Source organism: Melanotaenia boesemani, chromosome 14 (assembly GCF_017639745.1).
Source record: "Melanotaenia boesemani isolate fMelBoe1 chromosome 14, fMelBoe1.pri, whole genome shotgun sequence".
NCBI classification, from domain to species: domain Eukaryota; kingdom Metazoa; phylum Chordata; class Actinopteri; order Atheriniformes; family Melanotaeniidae; genus Melanotaenia; species Melanotaenia boesemani.
The window spans coordinates 1,152,713-1,179,654 of NC_055695.1; the positions used below are offsets into that span (position 1 = coordinate 1,152,713).

Here is a 26,942-nt window from a genome sequence, read left to right on the forward strand (position 1 = left end):
GGTAACACTGGTTAATTTTATGGGGTTACTGGAAACACTGGTTAATTTTATGGGGTAACTGGGTAACACTGGTTAATTTTATGGGGTAACTGGTAACACTGGTTAATTTTATGGGGTAACTGGAAATACTGGTTAATTTTATGGGGTAACTGGAAACACTGGTTAACTTTATGGGGTAACTGGAAACACTGGTTAATTTTATGGGGTAACTGGAAACAGTGGTTAATTTTATGGGGTAACTGGTAACCCTGGTTAATTTTATGGGGTTACTGGAAACACTGGTTAATTTTATGGGGTAACTGGGAAACACTGGTTAATTTTATGGGGTAACTGGTAACACTGGTTAATTTTATGGGGTTACTGGAAACACTGGTTAATTTTATGGGGTAACTGGGTAACACTGGTTAATTTTATGGGGTAACTGGGTAACACTGGTTAACTTTATGGGGTAACTGGAAACACTGGTTAATTTTATGGGGTAACTGGAAACACTGGTTAATTTTATGGGGTAACTGGGTAACACTGGTTAATTTTATGGGGTAACTGGGTAACACTGGTTAACTTTATGGGGTAACTGGAAACAGTGGTTAATTTTATGGGGTAACTGGTAACCCTGGTTAATTTTATGGGGTTACTGGAAACACTGGTTAATTTTATGGGGTAACTGGGAAACACTGGTTAATTTTAAGGGGTAACTGGTAACACTGGTTAATTTTATGGGGTTACTGGAAACACTGGTTAATTTTATGGGGTAACTGGGTAACACTGGTTAATTTTATGGGGTAACTGGTAACACTGGTTAATTTTATGGGGTAACTGGAAATACTGGTTAATTTTATGGGGTAACTGGAAACACTGGTTAACTTTATGGGGTAACTGGAAACACTGGTTAATTTTATGGGGTAACTGGAAACAGTGGTTAATTTTATGGGGTAACTGGTAACCCTGGTTAATTTTATGGGGTTACTGGAAACACTGGTTAATTTTATGGGGTAACTGGGAAACACTGGTTAATTTTATGGGGTAACTGGTAACACTGGTTAATTTTATGGGGTTACTGGAAACACTGGTTAATTTTATGGGGTAACTGGGTAACACTGGTTAATTTTATGGGGTAACTGGTAACACTGGTTAATTTTATGGGGTAACTGGAAATACTGGTTAATTTTATGGGATAACTGGAAACACTGGTTAATTTTATGGGGTAACTGGAAACACTGGTTAATTTTATGGGGTAACTGGTAACACTGGTTAATTTTATGGGGTAACTGGTAACACTGGTTAATTTTATGGGGTAACTGGAAACACTGGTTAATTTTATGGGGTAACTGGGTAACTGGTAACACTGGTTAATTTTATGGGGTAACTGGTAACACTGGTTAATTTTATGGGGTTACTGGAAACACTGGTTAATTTTATGGGGTAACTGGAAACACTGGTTAATTTTATGGGGTAACTGGGTAACACTGGTTAATTTTATGGGGTAACTGGGTAACACTGGTTAACTTTATGGGGTAACTGGAAACACTGGTTAATTTTATGGGGTAACTGGAAACACTGGTTAATTTTATGGGGTAACTGGAAACACTGGTTAATTTTATGGGGTAACTGGAAACACTGGTTAATTTTATGGGGTAACTGGAAACACTGGTCAATTTTATGGGGTAACTGGTAACACTGGTTAATTTTATGGGGTTACTGGTAACACTGGTTAATTTTATGGGGTAACTGGAAACACTGGTTAATTTTATGGGGTAACTGGGTAACTGGTAACACTGGTTAATTTTATGGGGTAACTGGTAACACTGGTTAATTTTATGGGGTTACTGGAAACACTGGTTAATTTTATGGGGTAACTGGGTAACACTGGTTAATTTTATGGGGTAACTGGTAACACTGGTTAATTTTATGGGGTAACTGGAAACACTGGTTAATTTTATGGGGTAACTGGAAACACTGGTTAATTTTATGGGGTAACTGGAAACACTGGTTAATTTTATGGGGTAACTGGAAACACTGGTTAATTTTATGGGGTAACTGGAAACACTGGTTAATTTTATGGGGTAACTGGAAACACTGGTCAATTTTATGGGGTAACTGGTAACACTGGTTAATTTTATGGGGTTACTGGAAACACTGGTTAATTTTATGGGGTAACTGGGTAACACTGGTTAATTTTATGGGGTAACTGGAAATACTGGTTAATTTTATGGGGTAACTGGAAACACTGGTTAATTTTATGGGGTAACTGGAAACACTGGTTAATTTTATGGGGTAACTGGTAACACTGGTTAATTTTATGGGGTAACTGGTAACACTGGTTAATTTTATGGGGTAACTGGAAACGCTGGTTAATTTTATGGGGTAACTGGTAACACTGGTTAATTTTATGGGGTAACTGGGAAACACTGGTTAATTTTATGGGGTAACTGGGAACACTGGTTAATTTTATGGGGTTACTGGAAACACTGGTTAATTTTATGGGGTAACTGGGTAACACTGGTTAATTTTATGGGGTAACTGGGTAACACTGGTTAACTTTATGGGGTAACTGGAAACACTGGTTAATTTTATGGGGTAACTGGAAACACTGGTTAATTTTATGGGGTAACTGGGTAACACTGGTTAATTTTATGGGGTAACTGGGTAACACTGGTTAACTTTATGGGGTAACTGGGTAACACTGGTTAACTTTATGGGGTAACTGGAAACAGTGGTTAATTTTATGGGGTAACTGGGTAACACTGGTTAATTTTATGGGGTTACTGGAAATACTGGTTAATTTTATGGGGTAACTGGAAACACTGGTTAATTTTATGGGGTAACTGGAAACACTGGTTAATTTTATAGGGTAACTGGGTAACACTGGTTAATTTTATGGGGTAACTGGAAACACTGGTTAATTTTATGGGGTAACTGGTAACACTGGTTAATTTTATGGGGTTACTGGAAACACTGGTTAATTTTATAGGGTAACTGGGTAACACTGGTTAATTTTATGGGGTTACTGGAAACACTGGTTAATTTTATGGGGTAACTGGTAACACTGGTTAACTTTATGGGGTAACTGGTAACACTGGTTAATTTTATAGGGTAACTGGGTAACACTGGTTAACTTTATGGGGTAACTGGTAACACTGGTTAATTTTATGGGGTAACTGGTAACACTGGTTAATTTTATGGGGTAACTGGGTAACACTGGTTAACTTCATGGGGTAACTGGTAACACTGGTTAATTTTATGGGGTAACTGGGTAACACTGGTTAACTTCATGGGGTAACTGGTAACACTGGTTAATTTTATGGGGTAACTGGTAAGACTGGTTAATTTTATGGGGTAACTGGGTAACACTGGTTAACTTTATGGGGTAACTGGTAACACCGGTTAATTTCATGGGGTAACTGGTAACACTGGTTAATTTTATGGGGTAACTGGTAACACTGGTTAATTTTATAGGGTAACTGGGTAACACTGGTTAATTTTATGGGGTAACTGGAAACACTGGTTAACTTTATGGGGTAACTGGTAATACTGGTTAATTTTATGGGGTAACTGGTAACACTGGTTAATTTTATAGGGTAACTGGTAACACTGGTTAATTTTATGGGGTAACTGGTAAAACTGGTTTATCATGCAGGCAAACATGTTTTGTTAAAAGTTCCTGGATCATCTACAGCAGGGCTATTCAATTCGGTCCTACGAGGGCAGCAATCCAGCAGGTTTTCCATGTGTCCCTGCCTCAGCACACGTGCATCAAATTAAATGGATCTAACAGCCAATCAAGTTCTGCACAATGACTAATTAATTTGAGTCAGGTGTGTTGAAACAGGGATACATGGAAAACCTGCTGGACTGTGGCCCTCGTAGGACCGAACTGAATAGCCCTGATCTACAGATTTATTGCAGCTGTTTCAATCTCTGATGTTGACTCTGTTCATGGTTTCTGTTACTGTCGTGATGTAATGATCTGGTTGAACACGTTGGATCTGTGCAGAAACAAATCTTTCATCCATTGGGGTTTTATTAAAAAATGAATTCTATTTACAGTAAAACTGATCTTTACCAGCTCAGACAAGTTCAGAATCAGGTTACATGAACAAATTAACCAGGAAGCTCTGACTCTGAGCTCATACAGGCAGCCTGCAGAACCACGAGAGAAGCTCCAGAAAACCAGCATCAGGTTCATCAAGCCTCATGGTCCAGGTCCAGGTCCAGGTTTAGGTTTAGGTGAGAGTGGACGGGATCCTCCTCCACAGACCTCCACAGAGACAGTTCTTGATCCAGCGCTGCTCCCACTGCTTCATGGCGTTGGTCTTGTTGGGAGAACGAAGCATCGTGACGCAGCCGCACCTTCAACACACAGAGCTTCATCATTCAGCAGGACTCCAGACTAAATTTAAATTTAGGGACACACACTGAAATATTTACATTTCCTCTCATTTTCACTGTATTAGTGATAAAAACTTGAACAATAAATTCTGATCAGCATCAACATGGCGCTGTGCAAGCAGCTGCGTGCTACGGCAGCTCTGCCTCCTCTATTCCTTTTTTTTTAGCGTTTTCTATGGTTTTTAGACGTGGTTTTCTTTTTTCCTTTACAGTAGTCAGTACCAGGTGCAATTCTGCACATGGGAAGCCTACTTTTATTGATTTTCTATTTGGATTTCTGCTTCTTTTGGCACTTTTCCAAACTTCGGCGGGGGACACCTTTGGTTTCAGCCACGGCTCCATTGTTTACACCAGGGACCAGCTGTTAGCTCTGAGCAGCACTGCTCTTCTCTACGCGGAGAAGCCGGAGATTCCCACGGAGATACGGAGAAAAAGAAGAGGCTGCAGAGCAGGAAGAAAGCTCCAGGAGAGGAAACGGAGGTACAGGCCATATTTACCCTCTGTGATTATGGGAAACGTTCGTTCCCTCTCTAACAAGACCGAGGAGCTCACGGCGCTGACCCGGCTACAGTGGGAGTTCAGGGAATGTAGCCTCATGTGTTTAACGGAGACGTGGCTGAATGGACTTATTCCGGACTCTGTGGTTTCCCTGGATGGATTTAAACTTTCGCGCGCGGATAGGAGTGCGGCGGAGAGTGGTAAGAGGAAAGGCGGGGGACTCGCGGTGTATGTCAATGAGAGATGGTGCAACCCGGCGCACGTCTGTGTAAAGGAACAGCTCTGCACCAGGGACAGTGAGTTCTCGCTGTGGGCATGCGGCCGTATTACCTCCCGAGGGAGTTTTCACACGTTATACTGTTTAATGTGTACATCCCTCCCTCGGCTGATGCAGCAGCTGCTTGTGAGCTGCTCCACAGCACAGTGACTCGGATGCAGACTCGCTACCCGCAGTCCCTCCTGCTCATCAGCGGGGATTTCAATCACACCTCGCTCTCTGCCACTCTCCCTACTTTCGTCCAGTACGTGAAGTGCCACACCAGGGAGAACAAGACGCTGGACCTACTGTATGCTAATGTGAAGGACGCATACACCTCCACCCCCCTCCCCCCGCTTGGACGCTCTGATCACAACCTCGTACATCTGCTCCCTGAATACACACCCAGGGTGAGAAGACAGCTGGCACAGAAGAAGTCTGTGAAAGTGTGGACCGATGAGGCCAATGAGAGACTGAGAGACTGTTTCCAAACCACAGACTGGGAGACACTCTGCAGCTCTCATGGAGAGGACATTGATGGCCTGACCCACTGCATCACGGACTACATCAGCTTCTGTGTGGAGAACACTGTGCCAACCCGGAGGGTGCGGTGTTTCTCCAACAACAAACCCTGGGTGACCCCTGAGCTTAAAGTCCTGCTGAACCAGAAGGGGACAGAGAGGAGCAGAGGAGAGTTCAGCATGAACTCCAGTACAAGACCAGGCGGGCCAAGGACAGCTACAGGAAGAAGCTGGAGGAGCGGCTGGAGCAGAAGAACACACGGGACGTGTGGAGAGGGCTGAAGGAGATCTCTGGATTTGGACAGAGTGGTGCCAGAGGGACAGCTGATGGAGACCAGCGCTGGGCCAATGATTTAAATCTGTTTTTTAACAGATTTGATTCTAACCCCACTCTCCCTGCCCCCCCCTCCCCCCTCTTCACACATCCCCAGTCCAGCGTCAACCATCCCCTTCCCCCGACCACCTTCATCTTCACCTCCACTTTCACCTACCCCCCATCTCCACTCCACACCAATGGACTCCACCACCAGCCCCCCACTGCCCTCCTCCTCCCCCCTCTCCCCTACATCGGCCCAGATGAGGAGAGAACTGAGGCGGCTGAAGAACAGGGAAGCTGCAGGACCAGATGGCATCAGCCCCAGGCTGCTCAGGACCTGTGCAGACCAGCTCTGTGAGGTGCTCAGGTACATCTTTAACCTGAGCCTCAGCCTGGAGAAGGTCCCTGTCCTGTGGAAGACCTCCTGTGTGGTTCCGGTTCCTAAGATATCACACGCTAAGGAACCGAACCATTACAGACCCGTCGCCTTGACCTCCCACCTGATGAAGACCATGGAGAGGCTCATCCTCGGTCACCTCCGCTCCGTGGTGTGCACCACGATGGACCCGCTGCAGTTTGCGTACAGGCCAAACATCGGGGTGGATGATGCTGTCATCTACCTACTGCACAGGGCGCTGGCTCACCTGGAGACCGCTGGGAGCGTCGTGAGAGTCATGTTTTTTGACTTCTCCAGTGCGTTCAACACCATCCAGCCGGCGCTGCTGCGGGGAAAGCTGGAAGGAGCTGGAGTGGATGGAAAGTTAGCCGCGTGGACCATCGACTACCTCACCAACCGGCCACAGTACGTGCGTCTGCAGAACTGTGTGTCTGAGGTGGTAGTCTACAGCACGGGGGCCCCTCAGGGAACAGTGCTCTCACCGTTCCTCTTCACCCTTTACACCTCGGACTTCACCTACAACACCAGCAGCTGTCATCTCCAGAAGTTCTCTGACGACTCAGCCATTGTGGGCTGTGTGTCTGAGGGGAACGAGCTGGAGTACCGGTCAGTCATCATGGACTTTGTGGACTGGTGTGAGCGCAACCACCTGTGCTTAAACACCAGTAAGACCATGGAGATGGTGATTGACTTCCGGAGAAGGACACTACCCCACACACCGGTGAACATCCAGGGGAAGGACACTGACCTGGTGGACAGTTTCAAGTACCTGGGTGTTCACCTCAACAGTAAACTGGACTGGTCACACCACACAGACGCCCTGTACAAGAAGGGCCAGAGTCGCCTCCACCTCCTGAGGAGACTGAGGTCCTTTGGAGTATGCAGGCCTCTGCTAAGGACATTTTATGACTCTGTGGTAGCCTCTGCTGTCCTCTACGCCGTTGTCTGCTGGGGAGCGAGCAGCACCGACCGGGACAGGAAGAGACTGAACAAGCTGGTCAGGAGGACCAGCTCTGTCCTGGGCTGCCCGCTGGACTCTGTGGAGGAGGTGGGTGAGAGGAGGATGTTGGCCAAGCTCACATCCATCATGGACAACACCTCTCACCCGCTGCACCACACTGTGGAGGGGCTGAGCAGCTCCTTCAGCAGCAGACTGAGACACCCTCAGTGTAGGAAGGAGCTACCGCAGGTCCTTCATTCCCACTGCTGTCAGACTGTACAACTTATCTGTATAGTCATAATACTGTGTAATATTTATTTATATTTTACTGTGCAATACCCCCCATTATCAATGTCATCATATTCTTCATATCCCACCATCACCATGTAAATATGTATATAGTCTGTGAAGTTGTTGTTATATTCTATATATATATATAGTATATATATATATATATCTTTTATATTTATAATGGTACATATTTTTGCTTTTCTTAGACTTTTTCTTGTAAATAATTTATATTGCACCTTCTTGCTGTGATGCATGTTCACCTTATTCTGTCTTTCTGCACTTTATTCTATAACAAGAGCTGCTGTAACAAGTGAATTTCTCCACTGTGAGATAATAAAGTCTAATCTAATCTAATCTAATCTAGAAACTACAATCTTTAGAATTCACATTGTTTTTGTGCAGCAGTTGACATAAAAAACATCTTACTGGCGGCACGAATACAAAACAAGTAAACACAGAACTTATCAAATAAAATCAAATCAAATCAGATTTGATTTTCACTTTGCAGTCGAAGCAGAGCGGCAGCTTTGTCCCCGGCCTCCCCCACAGGACATGGTACGACTGGTCCATGTAGTTCCTGCTAATAAACAGCTTCAGGGCCTGATGCTCCTCCAGCCGCTGTTCCCACTCCTCAGTAAGAACAGCAGCTATTGGCTGTCCTACAAGTCGCTAATTAGCATCATCAGCCTGGTACATGTAGTTGTAATGGATGCTGCCATAAAGAGGGACGTAGTGGGAAAGACAAAAACTGATAAAAAGACAACCTAAAAATGTTTAGAACAGCAAACAAACAAACAAATAAATAAATAAAATTTCTGTCAATATTTTCTTTCTTTTTTTAAGTGTATTTTGTTTTTAATTCAGAGTCTGGAACATTTTTAAATATTTCCTCAACACTCTTCATTAACAGACGTTACTGTGACGGTAAACCAGCAGGATCCTCCAGCAGCAGCTTCTACGTTTCATTTCCAGCCTGGTCATGAAACAGAGCTGAACGTCGTCTGAATGCAGCAGCTGCTGCTGCGAGAAGACCAAGCCTCGTATGAGAGGGTCTGACCAGCACCGCTCCTCGTTGGGAAGATAAACTCCCTTCATTCACCTCCGTCTCCAAAAGTCTCCAATAACACCAGAAACTCGCTAGAGGGTCTGAAAACTCGCTAAATACAACCACAAAGTCGCTACGCTGGCTACACTGAGGAATAATAAATTCCTCCAAGACCCGCCTCTTTCCACACATCAGCCAATCACAGAGCCCGATCATCCCCGCTCACACACACATTGGCTGTCGTCTTCTTCGTTGGTGTTCGTCTCTTTTTCTCGTATTGAAGTTAGTTTGAGGCAAACCAGCAGCTGATTTGTTTTTACTGTGAACTACTGGGCTGAAGAGGGAGCAGAAGTTTGTTAGAACTAAATAAATTCAGTTATAACTCCTACAAGAAAAACACTGAAAAATGTATCGTCGCCGTTGTGGAGTAGATGAAAAATTCACTCGCACTGTCTCACATTTTAGTTACAAAATGCGACCGTTTGCTCGCCGTCTGGAGGCGTGTTCAGGCTGATCGATCGCATTTCAATCCAAGTCAATAAGTATCAGAAGCAGAGATCCTGACAATGCTGCACCATTAGAGGAGCTTCGTCCACCAGGATGGAGGAATCTGGCTTCTGTTTCCAGAAAAACGTAAAACATGTTAAAAACTTGCTAGAGAGAAAACACACTGGTTCCCCAACATGTCGGACCAATTCCACTTCTGGACGTGGTGACGTGAGCAAACCTGAAAGACATGAGAACTCACCTGGTGCAGGCTTTGCTCTCCTCAGTGGGAGAAACTCCCATGTGAACACAGCGCAGGTTGTCCATTTTCTGAGATCCAGGACTCCTGAACACAAACAGACATCAGTTCACCTGCAGCCGCCCTCAAGAGCCCCAACTGTCCAAGTGTGTGTTACCTGGTGAACACCTCCAGGGGGGCGGAGCTTCCTGCTCCTGGTAATGAAGCAGCTTTCCCGAACTGAAGCCTGAGTGGGTGTTTTCCCTGCAGCTTTACGATGACGCCGTCATTCACCGGGAGCCAGTCCATACTGGGAACCAGCAGCTGACTGGGAAGTAGACAGCACTCATCGATCAGGCTCTCATCAGGCTCCTGGGGGGGGCCGTCATCCCGGGCTGCAGGACAGGAAGAAGGAAGTACCGGTTCATCAGCTGCTCCACACAGAGTAGCTTTTAATGACACATGGGCCGTTGGGGCATCAGATCTAACAAAAGCAAAGTGGAGTGGCTGTTCTGTGGCTTCATGGCTGCTGTGTGACGACTCCAGCCAATCAGAGTGCTCCCACCAGACCCACCGTTCATGGTTTCTGAAGCGCCTGTGACATGTCGTGACTCCACTTTCTCATAAGTCACCTGGTCATTCTAGAGCAAAGTGAATCGTTCAGACAAGTCAGTGGATACCGGTCTGTTTTAAAAACCCGTCATAACGCAGTGCAGCGCAAATGCCTAGCAACAGCAACACACCGCGCCAGCAACGTGTTGCACCAGCAATATGTTGCAGCGTTAACACCTCGCAGCGCTAACGAACTTAATGCACCGAGCCAGTAATGCAGCGCAGCTCTTTGGACCCGGTCCACTCAGAGAGGAACGGGTCAGGACCTGCAGCTTGGTTCTTACAGCAGAGCCACAGCTTGGTGAGAAGTCTGAACAGCAGCTGCATGCTGTCCTGGCTGTCTGATGTGGCGGTGAAGGTGGGCAGGCAGTCAGGCTTCAGGAGTCCCCAGATCCTTATCATCACCAGCATCTCCCTCAGCATCCCCAGAGACGCCCCGTCCCTCATGAAGCCAAACCCAGGACGAACCATGGAACCCTGCAGAGACCAGCAAAGACAGACTGAGGTTAAAGGCCAGTCACTACAGAAAGTTCTCAGCTTTGGTCACTGATCATGTGCCTTGCATGTCGTGGGCGGCAAGATGTTAAACAAAGCAGGCGTACTGCTACCGGCTCGGCTGCTACAGCTAGCTTTTCACCTTAAAAAATAAAACAATAATAATAATTAATAATAATAATGGTCCATCTGTGTTGGGCCTTTGGACGTTCCAATCGACATTCCAAAGATGGGATTGTATTTTCCAGACTGCTGCTGACCCTGAACGACGCTAAACTGCTGCTGTCAGACCAGATAGCTGGAAACTGTCAGGGACTCTCAGCTGTTAGCAGCATTTTGTCGTGGACGTCCCACTGATCCGACCTCCACCGCGGATCACCGCGGTGACGGTTGGACGTCCCACTGATCCGACCTCTCTCCTTCTCTCCCCACTCTGTCCTGCTACTCTTCTGTCACCTCTGAGCCTCTCTCCGTATTTCTGTTCTGAATCCAAAACCATGGATCTGATCTGTTGGTTTCTCATTGCAACTGATCAAATTTATTCAAACGCAAAACGGGCGTTGGGGAGCCCGCGTTGGGGGTTGACGCCAACTTGGAGAAGAAGTCCCTGATGACTCTGCAGGCTTTGCTCTGATCTGGGGAAGAAGGGGGACCGGTGGTCTGGGCTGAGTTTACTGCCCTCTGGACCAGCTCGGTCTGCTTCTGTGCAGTTCCCAAACCAGGCTGAAAAGGACCACGGTGGTCTCTGTAGGACAGCAGAAGGTTTTCAGCAGTCCAGGAGAGATGTTCTTCTTCTTATAAATCCTGAGCAAGTCCGGCCTCTGGTGGGCCTTCTTCACTGCAGCAGGGGTGTAGATGTGAGATCCCAGGAAGACCTGCTCCACCTCCAGGTGTCCGATCCTCAGCGGCAGGTGCTCGTTTCTGTTCCGCTGGAAGTCCAGGATGAGTTTTCCTGATGTTCAGGGACAGGTTGTTTTCTGCACAACAGCCGGTCAGTCTGCAAACTTCGTCCCTGTATGCAGTCTCATCGTTGTTTGGGATGAGGCCTATGCCAGTTGTATCATCCACTATACTTTATAACAGGGTTGGTCGGGTGCAGGTGTAGAGGGAGTACAGGGCATGGGAGGTGTGGGGACCAAGTCTAACTGTTTGTGAGCGGTTTGTCAGAAAATCCTTCATTTACAGATGATCATGAAGGCCCAGGTCCCATAGCTTCCTGACTAGTATGCTGGGGACAACAGGAACCAGGAATATGGAAAGACATGGATTTTCAGCACCAACAAGTGCACATTTTTCTAAATATCGCTGTCTGACCACATTAAGAGCTGAACTGGAAATAAAAGTTTTAATCTCTAGTCGTGTCGTGGTCGTCTGATTGGACGCATCACTAAGTGGTCCCACGGGGTGGGCTGGTACTCAGCAGCTCACCTGGTTGGGCAGATTGGCCAGCAGGTAAAGGACGAAGTCCCCCACCCACTGGATGAGCTGCTGCAGGGACTGAAGGGGGGGCCCGTCCAACACAAACTCCTCTGTCTTCAGAATGATCATCACCTTATCAATTTCTGAGGAGACACACAGAAATGATCAGATGATCCTCACCTGTCCACTGTTGCCTGCCAGGTGTCTTCTAACTTGTCTCATGTCATTTTCTGACCTGTGTCTGTGTTCTTGGTGCAGATCTCGGACAGACGGTCTCCGGGACTCTTGTCCGGCGTGTTGAGGACATGAGGCCTCAGCAGAGACTTTAAGGTGGAGCTGATGGCGATCAGCAGGAGTTTGGCATGAAAGTCGCACGCTCGGGCTGCCGTTGCTGTGGAGAGTTTACAGAGAGATGCCTTGACAGCCACGATACGAGTGGCCAGAACCTGAAACAGATTAGAGGTGCTCAACAAACCATACAGACTGATGAGTTTCAGATTTCCCAGCATGCCGTGCTACCTGTTGCAGCGCCTGGTTCTGCCTCATGTACTCCTCGTGCAGCTTCTCCACCAGGTTGTGGACCATGTTGGGCTGCACGTGCAACAGGACATCCCACCAGTCATAGCCCGTCACCATGCAGTACTCCAGCAAGAACAGCAGGTGGCGCAGCGTCGTGTTCATCTCCAGAACCTGACCCATGGAGGGCGACACGCGCAGCATGTGGAGCTGAGGAGGAAACAGGAGCTTTTATCACCATGGTAACGGTGCATAAACAACAGAGCTGTGTTTAATGATAAGCATTCTCATCCAACAGGCTAGAGGTGGAGGCAGAGGACGTCTGAAGAGACAGATGGGCTAGAGGTGGAGGCAGAGGACGTCTGAAGAGACAGATGGGCTAGAGGTGGAGGCAGAGGATGTCTGAGGAGACAGAGAGGCTAGAGGTGGAGGCAGAGGACGTCTGAAGAGACAGATGGGCTGGAGGTGGAGGCAGAGGATGTCTGAGGAGACAGACAGGCTAGAGGTGGAGGCAGAGGACGTCTGAAGAGACAGATGGGCTAGAGGTGGAGGCAGAGGACGTCTGAAGACGTCTACAGGAGATAAGAGAATTTCTCCGGGAAAACCTTGAAAATATGAAAGAAATCAAAGAGGACATCAGGAAGACTAACAATAGGATTGATGAGGTTGAAAAGCGGGTCGTGGAAGCAGAGCAGCGAACTCAGAACCTGGAGGAAGCCACACTAGAGCTCATGGAGTTGCAGAGGAAAGTTGAGACAAGGATGATCGATTTGGGGGGCCACGAGAGGCGGGAGAATGTCCGGATCCACGGGGTAAAGGAAGGAGCCGAAGGAAACACAAAACTGATAAGTTTTGTCGAGAAACTCCTTAGGGAGAATCTGGATTTGCCCCCATCATTCGAGTTGAAGACTGAAAGAGCTCACTGGGCTTTGGTAACGCAGCCTCCTAAAGATTCTCCACATAGATCCATTGTAATGAAGTTACAAATTTCAGGAGTAAAGAAGAACTTATCAAGATAACATGGCAAAGAAAGGGCTTCATGTACGAGAGAAGAAAGGTAGTTTTGGACCATGATCACGCACCCGAGATCTTGAGAAAACACAAAGAATATATCGAGGCAAACAAGGTGCTACGAGAGAAGAATATAGGCCTTCAGACTTCAGGCTGAACATCATAGCTCAGAAACGGTCACTAATCAGACCTCACCTAAAAATGTTGGTCTTTTATTTGGTTTGAATGTTCATATGTTAAACAGGTGTTTTGGGTTGTTTAAAGTTTGTGATTGTTTCTGTAGCAACGGGGGTGTAAATATGAAGGATGGAGACACATGAGACAGGAGGGTCAGAAGAATGACATCCAAGAACTGCATTAAAGTAGCATCAATGGTGTACTCAGCCCAACTAAAAGAAGCAAGACAAGATGAATAAAGAAGGTATCGGGTGATGTTTTTACAACAGACTCGCCTAACAGAGAAGGAACATGCAAAGCTTAACAGGAACGGTTACAACCAAGTAGCTATGTTGATTTCCGGGGAGAATTCGGGGACAGAGAGGGTAGGTATGTCCTGGTTAAGGGGAATCGCGGGAGAGTTTAATATATATGCTCCACCCGGTTCAGATTGGAATTTTTATAGACAGATGTTTGATTTGATGCAGAGGAATTTTGAAAATGAGAATATAACGGGTATAAAGATAGGAGAGGTGGTGCACAAAGTAGCCTTATTTGCAGATGATATATTCGTATATTTGTCAAACCCAAACACGTCTTTCCCTGCGCTATGACAACCCTTCCAGTCTATGGCCATCTGTCTGCTTCAAAATGGATATACAGAAAATTAAGGTTATCACTTTCAATTACAGACCAGCCCATGATATTAGAGACAATTATAAGAACTGGGAATTCAATTTGTTAAAATATCTGGGGGTCAATTTACCTCAAGATTTAGGACAATTAAAATCTGCAAATTATGATCCGTTGATCAATAAAATAAAATTTGATATCAGCAGATGGAATCTGATACCTTATATGAGCATTGCACATAGAGTGGAGGTGGTAAAAATGAATGTACTGTCAAAGCTCCTGTACTTATTCCAGAGTTTACCTGTGGAGGTGACCAATGACGAATTCAGGAAATGGGATAAAATGATCTCTAGGTATGTTTGGCAGCGATAAAAGCCAAGAATTAGGAATAGAACGCTGCAGTTGGCTAAAAATAAAGGGGGACTAGCACTCCCGTGTTTGAAGAGCTATTATCAAGCTGCACAAATAAAAACATTGGTCAACATATACAGCCCCTCCTACTCAGCGAGATGGAAAGAAACTGAGGCTAGCACAACAGATGGGATCCCTACACAGGCTAGTAGGGGACAAAAACCCAAAAAAACATATTAGAGAAGGGATGAACCCTTGGTTGGATATTTCATTAAAGATTTGGTTTGAATTAATCACTAAAAATGATTTGAGAACACAAAGTAGATTATTACAATGGATTGGGTATGACTGATTTTACCCCGAGTAGGATGGATAAAAGTTTTTTAAAATTGGGAACAGGGAGCTCTTAAAAAAGGAGATTGGAGCAGCCAATGGAGTAGGTCATGTTTCGGGACGCTCTGCTGAATGCCTTCATAAAACTTCGATCTTTGGCGCTTGATACGCCCTAAACAGGTGCAAAATATATGCCTTACGTTTCTCACCACTCAGTTCATCTTTTTTATGGCAACCAACTTGCAAAACTTCGCCTACATGGGAAGAACCAGACCTGCGGCTAACAAAGCTAGCGCCGAACCCAAGAAGTCACCGACCAGTAAGCTAACCGAGACTATGACTGACACCAAAGCTGAAATTCTCGCTTCAGTAAAGGAAGATATCTCTGTGCTGCTCAGATCAGAGCTGAAAGATATTCTTGCTCAGGAATTTGATGGAGTGAAAAGTGAGACACAAGCCGTTAAGAACGAAGTTGTTAATAGCATTTCGCTGCTTCGCTCTGATCTGGACTGTGTGAAATGTAAGGTAACTGATATGGAGCATAGCCTGACCACATGCTCGGACGACGTATCGAGTCTGCAGTCTACATTCGGTAAACTTCAGGTAGAGATAAGGACCCTGCAGGAGAAGTGTGTTGACATGGAAGGAAGAATGAGACGGTCTAATATACGGATCCTGAATGTACCAGAGGAGCCCGACTCGACATCTCCATCTTCTGTCTCGAAGATACTGAAGGAGGTCTTTCAGATGGACAGAGAAGTGATGATCAATAGATCGCACCAGAGCCCACAGTTACAGCGAGTCAGGGGGAAACCACGTCCTATCATCGCGGAGCTGCACTACCACCAAGACTGCGTGGACATATTACGACGTGCTAGACAGGCGGGCGGCAATCTGAAATATGGCACAATGTCTATCTCCATCTTCCCGGACTACCCTACTAGTGTGGCACGGGCGAGATCTGCTTTCAATGAGGATAAACAGCTTCTGAGAGGCCAGTCGGGTGTTCGTTATGGAGTCATTCACCCAGCGAAGCTCCGCATCTCACATAACAGAATCGAAAAAGACTTTCTGGATCCAGATAAAGCGATGTCCTACGTCAAGATGAGCGTCATCACTGCAAGTCCCGCTAATAACGGTGACTGAGAGCCCACGCTCTTTTTTCTATTCATGTTTTGTGGTGAGTAAAAGAGGACTAGAAAAGGTAAATTTGGACAATACAAGCAAGTAATCTCTTTTAGGTCTTTTGTCTTATACCAGCTGATAGGGATGTAACGATATCAAAATCTCACGGTAAGATATGATTTCGATATTGATCTCACGGTACGATATTTACTGCGATATTGTGGAGGGGCTCACGGTATTGTAAAATTGTTCCTGATATTGTGTTTATGATGAGAATAACAAAAAAACTGACATTTAATCTGCTTTTGCCAGTCACCATGCCATTTATTGTTACATTTATGGATCATGACAACATAAAACACTGATCACTTAATGCTTTTAAAGTGCAAATTCAAGTCAGGAACATTAATACAATGTTTGGTAATACTTGGTCACATAACTGTTTCTTCTTATGTGCAATGTTCAAATTAAATCTAGAACTGTGAACAATAGGAAATTCCCTTTAAGTGCAAACATGTATTCAGCAATGTACCTCGTGATTTCCTGAGCCCTTGCGCTGTTGTGTGGCATAGTTGTTGAAAATGCCTCCTGTAATGTTTTTTGGCCGGATGGGACCTTCGTTGTAAGAGAATCTGTAAACTTTTCGGGATGATGGGTCGTCAAATGACTCCGCATGTTTCTTGTGTTTCCTGTGTTGTATCGCACTATAGCGTGGCAGTGCTTGCACATGGTCCATTGTCTGTCCGCTACCCTCTCTCCTTTAGCGTTTTGTGACACGGCGAAACCAAAATGCTTATATACATCGGACTTAAAAGCTGCAGGGGCTTGCACCATCTCAACTTGGGGGTTGTTTTCATCATCGTTCATGTGAGTCGGGCTGTGCTCGCCGCTATCCGCCATGCTCGTCTGTTGTATGAACAGCGTGCACTCCTATTGGCTCAACAGCGGTTCGTAAGCGCAAAGGATCATGGTCTATGTAGTTTACAGTGCTTTATTCCAAGGGAGCCTGCTTATTCTTGTTTTTTGACGGATTCCTGGCCTTTAAATATCGTAACATGACCACGACGACATCGAGACACTTTTATTACTGCGATATCGCGATATCGTCAATATCGTTACATCCCTACCAGCTGAGTATGTATGTTATTTTGTTATAACTAGCACCTGATAGAGTCTGACTGTTTAAGCATATTTGCATAAATTAGCGCCCTTTTTCTTTTATTTAAATACTGCTTAAGTGGAGCACCCTGCATGTGAATTTAAGTTCCCTACTATAAGCACATGTGTGGATATAAACATATAGGGTTTGGGGGTCACCACGTTCCTATAATTAGTGACATGGGGAGGGATGTAACTGCACCAGTTATGTTTGAGAGTCGATTTGTATGTTGGAGAATTTATTTTAAGAAAGAGAATGATGAATACAGCTCATCCACTTAAGGGAGCTGCAGGTTGCCAGATAAATTTGGTGAGCTGGAATGTTAAAGGTCCCATATTATACACTTTATTCCCAATCTGAGACCATTCATTAATATCTAAATGAAATATTTCCGCCATGGTATGGACAAATCGACCCTCAGTTTGAGTGCAGCGGCTTCTCTTCACCTCCCTCTTTTTAGCAGCTTCAGAAATGTGCCGTTTATGGTGGGCGGAACCCTGGTGGAGCAGCTCAGCTGTTGGCTCCGCCCATCGCATCGCCCGTCATGAGGTGATTGACAGGTTAGGCCTTAGCGGTAACTAGACGCTGATTACAGCGTAGTGAAGGATAAACAAACGCCGGAACACCGGAACCCATTCCTGAAGCCCCCATTACCGACCCAAACCGCGACGCACGGAGAACACAGCTAGCTACGCTCATCAATCTGATGCACAATGGCACCGGATACAAACAGTAGAAACAGTGACTTGGCTACATTTACAACAGTGCTAATATATTTTCAAGCTATCAGACTAATAAGGCCGAAACGATAAAATAACTGCCAGCTCTTACCTCTCCAGCTGTGTCACGGACAGTTGGTATTGAACCTGGCTTCAGGTTGGCGAAGCCTGCTTTCCATGCCCCCATGTTGTGGAAACAGTCCTCTTTGAAATGCTGGCCACAGACATGCAAAACCTTTGGAAGTTTTCCGGGTACATTTCCTCCAAAAATAAAATTAATCCACTCAGTCCTCGTGGGTTCAGTGGATGGAAGTAAAAAAACGTTTTCGTGTTCATTTATGCAGCCACAAACAGAACAGTGCTTCTGTCGCTTAGCCATGTCCGCTAACGAGGGTTGCCGAAAAGGATAAACACTGGGCGCTAGGTGATTTTTAGAGGGCGGGCTTTGAGAGCCGGTAAGCGGGTCCATCGCTCTGTGGGGAGTGGTTATTGTCCCTTATGACGTCATAACGTACAGGCTTTCAAACTCGCTCAATTCAGCGCTTACTTCCCTAGAGGTGGAGCAGGGGGGAGAGAGAGCGCCTGAAAGAGTTTCACACTTAGGGGTCTCCTACACATGCGGGGGGACCAGTATGACTGTTCCAAAACCATTAAAAAGTGAATTTTGCATAATATGGGACCTTTAAATCTTTAAATCACCCTGTAAAAAGGAAAAAGGTGCTTGCACACCTTAACCAGCTCAACGTGGGTATCGCTTTTCTTCAAGAAACGCATTTGCGCACACTTGATCACTTCAGACTGAGAGGGGGCTGAGTGGGCCGAGTGGGCCAGTCATATCACTCCAGTTTTAACAGCAAGTCGAGGGGAACAGCTATCCTAGTCAACAAAATGTCCCTTTCACGATGTCTAAAATGGAGGCAGACTCCTTAGGCTGGTTTATCATTGTTACGGGCAGATTATATGAAACCCCAGTCATTTTAGCAAACGTATATGCACCTAATTGGGATGACCAGGCATTTTTTACCAATTTCTTTTCTCGTCTGCCAGATATGGACACACATTCACTTATATTGGCAGGGGATTTTAATTGCTGTTTTTCCCACTCTGGACCGTAGTTCATCCAGCACTATGCCTTTGTCTAAGGCTGCCCAGACTGTTGAGTTATTTCTTCATGCGTATGGCGTATCAGATGTTTGGCGCTTTCTAAATCCCACTTCTAGATCGTATTCATTTTTCTCACAGGTCCATAAAACGTACTCCAGAATTTTTTTATTGATAAAAATCTTATCCCTCTTGTTACCCAATGTGACTATAAAGCAATAGTAATTTCTGACCATGCTCCACTGTCCCTGGTGTTACAGATGCCTGTTTCACAAGTTGCTTATCATCCATGGTGTTTGAATATTCAATGGCTTTCTGATGAAAGATTTGTTGAATTTATCTCATCTGAAATAGTTACATTCTTAGAACATAATAAGACACCAGGAATGGCATTTTCAACAATATGGGAGTCGCTGAAAGCATATTTAAGGGGACAAATTATTTCATACTGCGCCCAAAAAAACAGAAGTCAACATGAACGCCTCAAGAAACTGACAGATGATATATTAAATATAGACAGACTGTTGGCCAGGACCCCTTCACCGGATCTATTAAAACAACGAATGATGCTTCAGACTGAATTTAACCTTCTCTTGACCAAACACACCGTCAATCTCATTAATAAAACCCGCCATAAAACCTATGAGCATGGTGAAAAGACAGGGAGAATTCTTGCACAGCAATTACGTCAGAAAAACGCAGCTCAGTGTATTCCTGTAATAACAGATGAATCTTATAATAAGTGCATGGATCATTCTCAAATTAACCAAATTTTTCATAAGTTTTATTCCACACTATATACACATCAGAGTCACTGAAAGATAGGCGCTTATTTGAGTCTTTCTTTCTGTTAGTGAGCAAATGGCAGCCGACCTAGAAGAGCCGTTCACAGAACTAGAACTTCGGTCTGCTGTGAAATCTATGCAAAATGGTAAAAGCCCGGGCCCTGATGGGTTCCCGAGTGAATTCTTTAAAACATTCACTAATGAGCTAACCCCTGTATTACTTTCTGTATACCACGAATCCTTTGTTTCTAGCACGTTGCGTCAGACCACTATTTCTCTTATGCTTAAAAAGGAGAAGAACCCATTGCAGTGTGGTTCCTATCGACCTATTTCGCTACTAAATGTGGATAGCAAAATACTATCTAAGATGATTGCTCAGCGACTTGAAACTGCGCTACCCACACTGATCTCTGACGATCAGACGGGATTTATTAGGAACAGACAGCTGTCCTCAAATATACGCAGGCTTTTCAATGTCCTTTATGGTCCCACTCCATCCGAGGCAACAGAGTTAATAATAGCTTTTGGTGCAGAAAAAGCCTTTGATCGGGTGGAGTGGGATTACCTCTTCTACACTTTGAGTCGCTTTGGTTTTGGACAAAAAATTATACGATAGATTGAAATTCTCTATTCGTCACCCATGGCGGCCTTCCGGACAAATAATAACATCTCCAAATACTTTCACCTACAACGTGGTACTAGACAGGGCTGCCCCCTGTCACCCCTTTTATTTGCCTTATCAATAGAGCCACTGGCAATAGCTCTGCGCGGTAACACTGATATAAAGGGAATAGTAAGATCTGGTATTGAAAACAAAGTGTCTCTTTACGCTGATGATATGCTTTTATATCTGACTGATCCATGCACGAGTTTGCCAAAAGTGCTTGAATTGCTTAACTCTTATGGTAAGATATCGGGATACAAAATCAATATGCAAAAAAGTGAACTTATGCTCATTGATCCCACCTGTCGGCTCACTCCACTTCAACCTTTATCTTTACCAATAAGAATTTGTAATCGTAAAATTAAATATTTAGGTATTTTGGGTAACCCAGCGATTTAAAGATCTTTACAATGCTAATTTCTCTCCACTCATAGCCAGCTTAAAGAAAGATCTGGACTGCTGGAATCTTCTGCCGCTGTCTCTTGGGGGAAGAATAAATATTGTCAAAATGAATATTCTGCCACGTTTTTTGTTTCTTTTTCAATGCATACATATTTTTCTAACCAGATCCTTTTTTTCTTCCTTAGATAAAATCGTATCTAGCTTTATATGGAACAAAAAAACTCCACGAATAAGAAGAGAGATGTTACAACGACACCGCCGACATGGTGGGCTAGCTCTCTCCAATTTTCAATATTATTATTGGTCAGCTAACATCAGAAATGTTCTACACTGGATTCATTTTCCTCAGGGTGACCAAGGTCCAGAGTGGCTACAACTCGAACACGCATCCTGTTCATCGGTCTCGTTACACGCTTTAGCCTGTTCGAGTCTGCCTCTGTCGGAATCTATATCTACATACTGCAACAATCCAGTTGTGCAGCACTCCTTTAAAATATGGAGTCAGTTTCGACGCACCTTTTCTTTGACTAACATGTCAAAAAACGCCCCATTCGTCAGGAATAACATGTTTATGCCTTCCATCACAGATGATGCCTTTAAAATTTTGACCAATCTCAGAGTGAGGAGGATTAACAATATGTATGCAAATGGCACTTTTGCATCATTCGAATATTTGATAACACACTTCGAGATCCCCCGAACACACTTTGTTAGATTTCTGCAACTTCGCAGCTTCGTCTCATCCTGTTTTAAATGTTTCCCGTTATTACCACCAGACTCGCTGTTGGACAACCTATTAAAAACACTTCCCTGGCTTAGGGGGACCATTGGCAATGTATATCATCTACTCACTACAGAGAATCTAAAACCCTTGACATTAATAAAGGGTAAATGGGAAAGGGAACTTGGTATGGAAATCCCAGATGAAGTGTGGTAAACTGCTCTCGACAGGATACACTCATCTTCGATCTGTCAACGACATAAAATTATCCAGTTTAAAGTTGTTCAACGTTTACACTGGCCAAACGTAAAAGTTAGCTCAAATTAAACCGGGAGTTGACGATATATGCGACCGCTGTCGTACGGAACCGGGTACTTTGTCACATATGTTTTGGAGCTGTTCTAAGCTGAGTGAATTCTGGAAATCAATCTTTAATTTTTTATGCAAGGCTTTGAATATTCACATTGAGCCATCCCCGATTACAAAAATCTTTGGGGTGGTATGGCCAGGACTACACATCAATACATCAGCTAGGACAGTTATAGCATTTGCAACTCTTTTGACCAGGCGGATGATCCTCAGGAAATGGAAGGAAAAGTGCCCGCCTACATTCAAGCACTGGATTAACGATTTGATGCAATGTCTGACTTTGGAACAAATTCGTCACTCAGTACAGGGTAGTGACTCTAAATTTTACGCTGCCTGGCAACCTGTACTCAATCTGGTTGAAAGGATGGACTTTGATTCTGTTGTAACTCAGTAAACTTTTCTACTGACCTCCTATTTTGATTCTTCTTTCTTTTACTATACATTTTTATTATATAGCGTATTTTTTCAGTATACATGTCTATATGGTAACCTGTCAAATGTGAATTGTATGTTTGTTTCTTATATCCAAAATGTTGTTATTACTATGATTTTCTTTTGTACAAATTTGCTCTCCTTGTTATGATAAACTGGTGCAGTAAGAATGAGTGGGGGGGTGGGGGATGTCGTTGCTTGTTGTTAGTCACTGTTTGCTATACATGTTAAAATCAATAAAAAGAATTTAATAAAAAAGGAGATTAAAAATTTTCAAGAAATGAAAGACCAACACGGATTAACATATCACAACCAATACAGATATTTGCAATTAAGACATTCTCCAGAGCAAACAATAAGGGACCCATTGAGGGGAGGGCGTCAGAAGTTATTGAATTTTTCAATTCCCTTATGAATCTAAATTGGGGAAAAAATTCATTTCCAAGTTATATATAGGGGAGTGGAAACTTAATGGGAAACGACACTGTATTTAAAAGAGAGACGGGAGAGCGAAGCAAACATGACGACATCTTAGGGCTGCTCGATTATGGGAAAATGATAATCACGATTATTTTGATTGTAATTGAGATCTCGATTATTTAACACGATTAGAGAAAGAGGAAGAGAGAGAGTGTGTGTGTGACTAGTTTCTTTCCTCCAGGTCCCAGTAGCTCTTCTCAGACCAGCAGCTTTGTTCTGCCCGGTGTGGTCTGGAAAAAATGAGTCTGGAGACATTTCGTTTCCACCTTCAAATCTGCGTCTATGAAATGTAGCTCGACATTTATGTACGACTCTACGGGCGGCTTGGCCACAGGTCCGTAGTGGTGGAGAAACAATGGACTGTAGCCACATCCTTCACACCACCCTCACCACACACACCACCCTCACCACACACACCACACACACAACCCTCACAACACACACCACACACACCACCCTCACCACACACACAACCCTCACCACTCACACAACCCTCACCACACACACCACCCTCACCACACTCACCACACACACCACCCTCACCACACACACCACCACACACCACACACACAACCCTCACCACACACACCACCCTCACCACCCTCACCACACACACAACCCTCACCACACACACCACACTCACCACCCTCACCACACACACAACCCTCACCACAAACACCACACACACCACCCTCACCACACACACCACACTCACCACACACACCACCCTCACCACCCTCACCACACACACCACCCTCACCACACTCACCACCCTCCCCACACACACCACCCTCACCACCCACAACACACACACCACCCTCACCACCCACAACACACACACCACCCTCACCACCCACAACACACACACCACCACCCTCACCACACACACCACACTCACCACACACACCACACACACCACCCTCAACACACACACACCACACTCACCACCCACACCACCCTCAACACACACACACCACCCTCACCACACACACCACCCTCACCACCCACACCACACTCACCACACACACCACCCTCACCACACACACCACACTCACCACCCACACCACCCTCACCACCCTCACCACCCACACCACCCACACCATGCTGCTTCTGGCCTCTTGAAGCCCTGGGCTCTTCGTTCTGACCACCCTGGATGGGGTCTGGCGGGGTTGACAGCTGCCGATGTTGGTCCGATGGGGCCTGTTCCTCATGACCGCAGGGCTGCTCTGGCTGGGAGCCAGTGTTGTTTTTGTCAACGATAACAAATGTATTTTGTTGACGAACCTTTTTTTCATGACGATAACGAGGCGGTGACGAGCTAAAAATGGCTCTGATGACGAAAACATGACGAGACGTTCAAGACGAAAATGTTCAAGGGCTGATTGTCCGACATTAAAAACACGACATTTCTGTCTATTGTGAGCGCGACCTGTCAGTCAGCGATGCTGCTGCACCTTGGCCACGCCCACCACCTGACGTGCAGCGCACACACACAAGCAGTTCATTCATTTATAGATGAATCATGACGGCAGCGTGGATGAAGGGGTTTGGTGGAAGCAATGAAAGGATACATGGACTTATTTTAACTATAATCCATCATCATTCCACTGGCAGACCAGGTCATGCTGAGCATGTGTTCCTCATCCTTTGCTCATATTTTGGACATGTGTGTGTTCAGGGTGGAGTTTTACAGTTCAGAAAATTCTCAGAAATAAAGCCACAGTTACCAAAGTCAGGATGTTGTTCTCTTTGCTTTTTAGGAGTAACTGATTACAGTATTTGCTGCTGGTTGGAAACCTTCTAAGTCTAAAAACATTCCTTTTAATTTAGTAATTATTGATGAAAATAACCAAACAACAAGCTCACAATGTGTTGTTATATGCTGAACTTATAGATCTGCTATTTTCTTGTGTGACATGTTTGTATGATGAAGTCGTATTCATGAAAAAAGTTTAAATATAGAAATAAAAGTTTCTGCCCAGCAGCAGTTAAGTAAAACGGCAGCATCGCGTCGCTGTTGATGGGAAAGTCTCGGCTAAAGCTTTCAGTCTGGTAAAGATCTGGTTATTATGTAAAAGCATTAAGGTTAACTTGTTTTATCAATTACTTCTTATAACCTGTCAACCTTGATTCCACTTTTTAATACGTATTATTGACCTAAATTCATTTGTTAAAAACTAATACTTTTTATTTGACTAAAACTATCAAACTTGGAAATGACCAAAACTAAAACATTTTCATCCTGAAGACTAAAACTAAGACTAAAACTGAGATGCTGCCAAAAACAACACTGCTGGGGCCGTCCTCTGCCGCCCTCTGGGTGGGTCCAGGGTGGTCTTCATGGTGGGGGGGCTTGGGTTGGTGCTCCAGGGTTGCTGCTGATGGCCCGGGTCTCTGGGCCGCCCTAGTCTGCCTCTAGCCTCCGTGGAGGCGTGGCCTCATCTCTGATCCTCCTCTTCCTCATCCTCTGCATGCTGACTCAGCACTGAGGTGTCCAGTGTGTTTATACACTCAGAGATGCTTTGGTTCAGGTGTGTGTGTTTCTGGTTCTTTGGTTGTTGTTGTGATACATGTTGTTGTTGTTGTCTTGGATATTTTTAGGAACTCCTGATGATTGTCTGCTTAGTTTACCTGTAAAAGCTGTAGGAAATTATCTGCTGTGTTTCTGTACAGGTGTAGCAGCTGCTTGTCGGCTGTTAGGTTGGATTGAAACTCGTTGCTTCTGTCTGCTGGATCTTTGTCTCCTATTTCTTTCTACTTTCCTACATTCTTCTCTTCTTTATTCTCCTTTTTTATGTCCCCTCTGGTCAGGTCCAGCAAGATTACATAAATTACATAATTCAAAATAAATAAATAAATTTAAATAAATAATCAGATTATCAAAGGGTCTTATACCCATGAAGCTCCTCTTGACAGAGTAAATTTGTTGGGCATGGCAGCCAGATCATCATTCTGCCGCCACCATGCTGGACAGGACAAGGTAAAATAAACATGTTCATTCGTTCTGTCCTGACCTCCATCAGGAAAAAAAATCCATGACAACAAGACTTCTCTTCATCGCCTCTGATATTTGATCTGGTCCTCTGTGGACCAGACCTGGTTCGGACCTGGTTCTGAACCTTGTGGGCCAGAGCCAGTTCTAAATTCTGTGGAACCCCCACCTTGCCGTGGTTGTCGACTCCGGCCAGAGCCAGCGAGGTCCAGGAGAACTGCAAGGCCTTGAAGTGGAGGGCGGGGACGGCAGTTCTTTGGCGTTTGATGGCGGTCTCGTCTCCAGGTCGCTGGGTGGAGGAGGATCCATAAAAGACCCCCATGGTGTGGAGGGACAGGCGGTGGAGGATCTGGATGCTGCCGTCATGGAACGCCAGAGCCAGACCTGGAAGATCCAGAACACATGATCTGGGTCAGAACTGAGGCTTGCTAGGTACACAAGCAGAACTTGTTCTGAGAGAACAGAACCGCTGCAACTTTAACAGATCGGAGGAACTGACATCACTGAAGTTAAATGCTGGATCAGACAGAACCATTAACCAATCACAACTCAGGCCCCTTTCCAGTGCTGCTTCCAGAACATAAATATGGACCAGAACCAGTCGTCTGGAAGCACTACGTGCTTGTGTAGGGTTTTCCTCACCAAGCCCAGGACAGAACTTGGTGTCTGACGCCACCTTCAGGTCTGTGTTAGAAATGGAGATGGGCAGTTTGGGCAGAGCGACGGCCGACACCCGTTCCAGGTCTCCAGTGGTTGTCAGGATCCTCCACTTCAGGATGGTTGGCTGTTTCTCCCCAACTAAGGTCAGATATCAAGTATGAAAGATCAGATATTAGAAGTCAGGTAGCAGAGGTCAGATATCACATACCAGAGGTCAGGTATCAGACATCAGATATCAGAGGTCAGATATCAGAGCTCAGATATCAGAGGTCAGATATCAGAGCTCAGATATCAGAGGTCAGGTATCAGAGGTCAGGTATCAGAGGTCAGGTATCAGAGGTCAGGTATCAGAGGTCAGATATCAGAGGTCAGGTATCAGAGGTCAGATATCAGAGGTCAGGTATCAGAAGTCAGATATCAGAGGTCAGAT

General features: G+C 45.0%; 1 protein-coding gene across 2 annotated transcripts in view; it reads right to left on the reverse strand.

Moving 5' to 3' along the window:
* Positions 1–4,222: 4,222 nt before the first annotated feature.
* med16 (mediator complex subunit 16) overlaps positions 4,223–26,942 on the reverse strand; it is a 32,635-nt gene continuing 9,915 nt past the window's right edge. For both annotated transcript variants that reach the window (XM_042006052.1, XM_042006053.1), the window contains exons 8-16: positions 26,495–26,650; positions 26,022–26,236; positions 12,423–12,629; positions 12,139–12,349; positions 11,913–12,046; positions 10,274–10,466; positions 9,556–9,772; positions 9,402–9,485; positions 4,223–4,350 (exon numbers count right to left, since the gene is read on the reverse strand). In XM_042006052.1, the coding sequence (XP_041861986.1) occupies positions 4,224–4,350; positions 9,402–9,485; positions 9,556–9,772; positions 10,274–10,466; positions 11,913–12,046; positions 12,139–12,349; positions 12,423–12,629; positions 26,022–26,236; positions 26,495–26,650 (1,544 nt within the window). In that variant the 3' untranslated portion in view covers position 4,223. The remainder of the gene's footprint in view (positions 4,351–9,401; positions 9,486–9,555; positions 9,773–10,273; positions 10,467–11,912; positions 12,047–12,138; positions 12,350–12,422; positions 12,630–26,021; positions 26,237–26,494; positions 26,651–26,942) is intronic.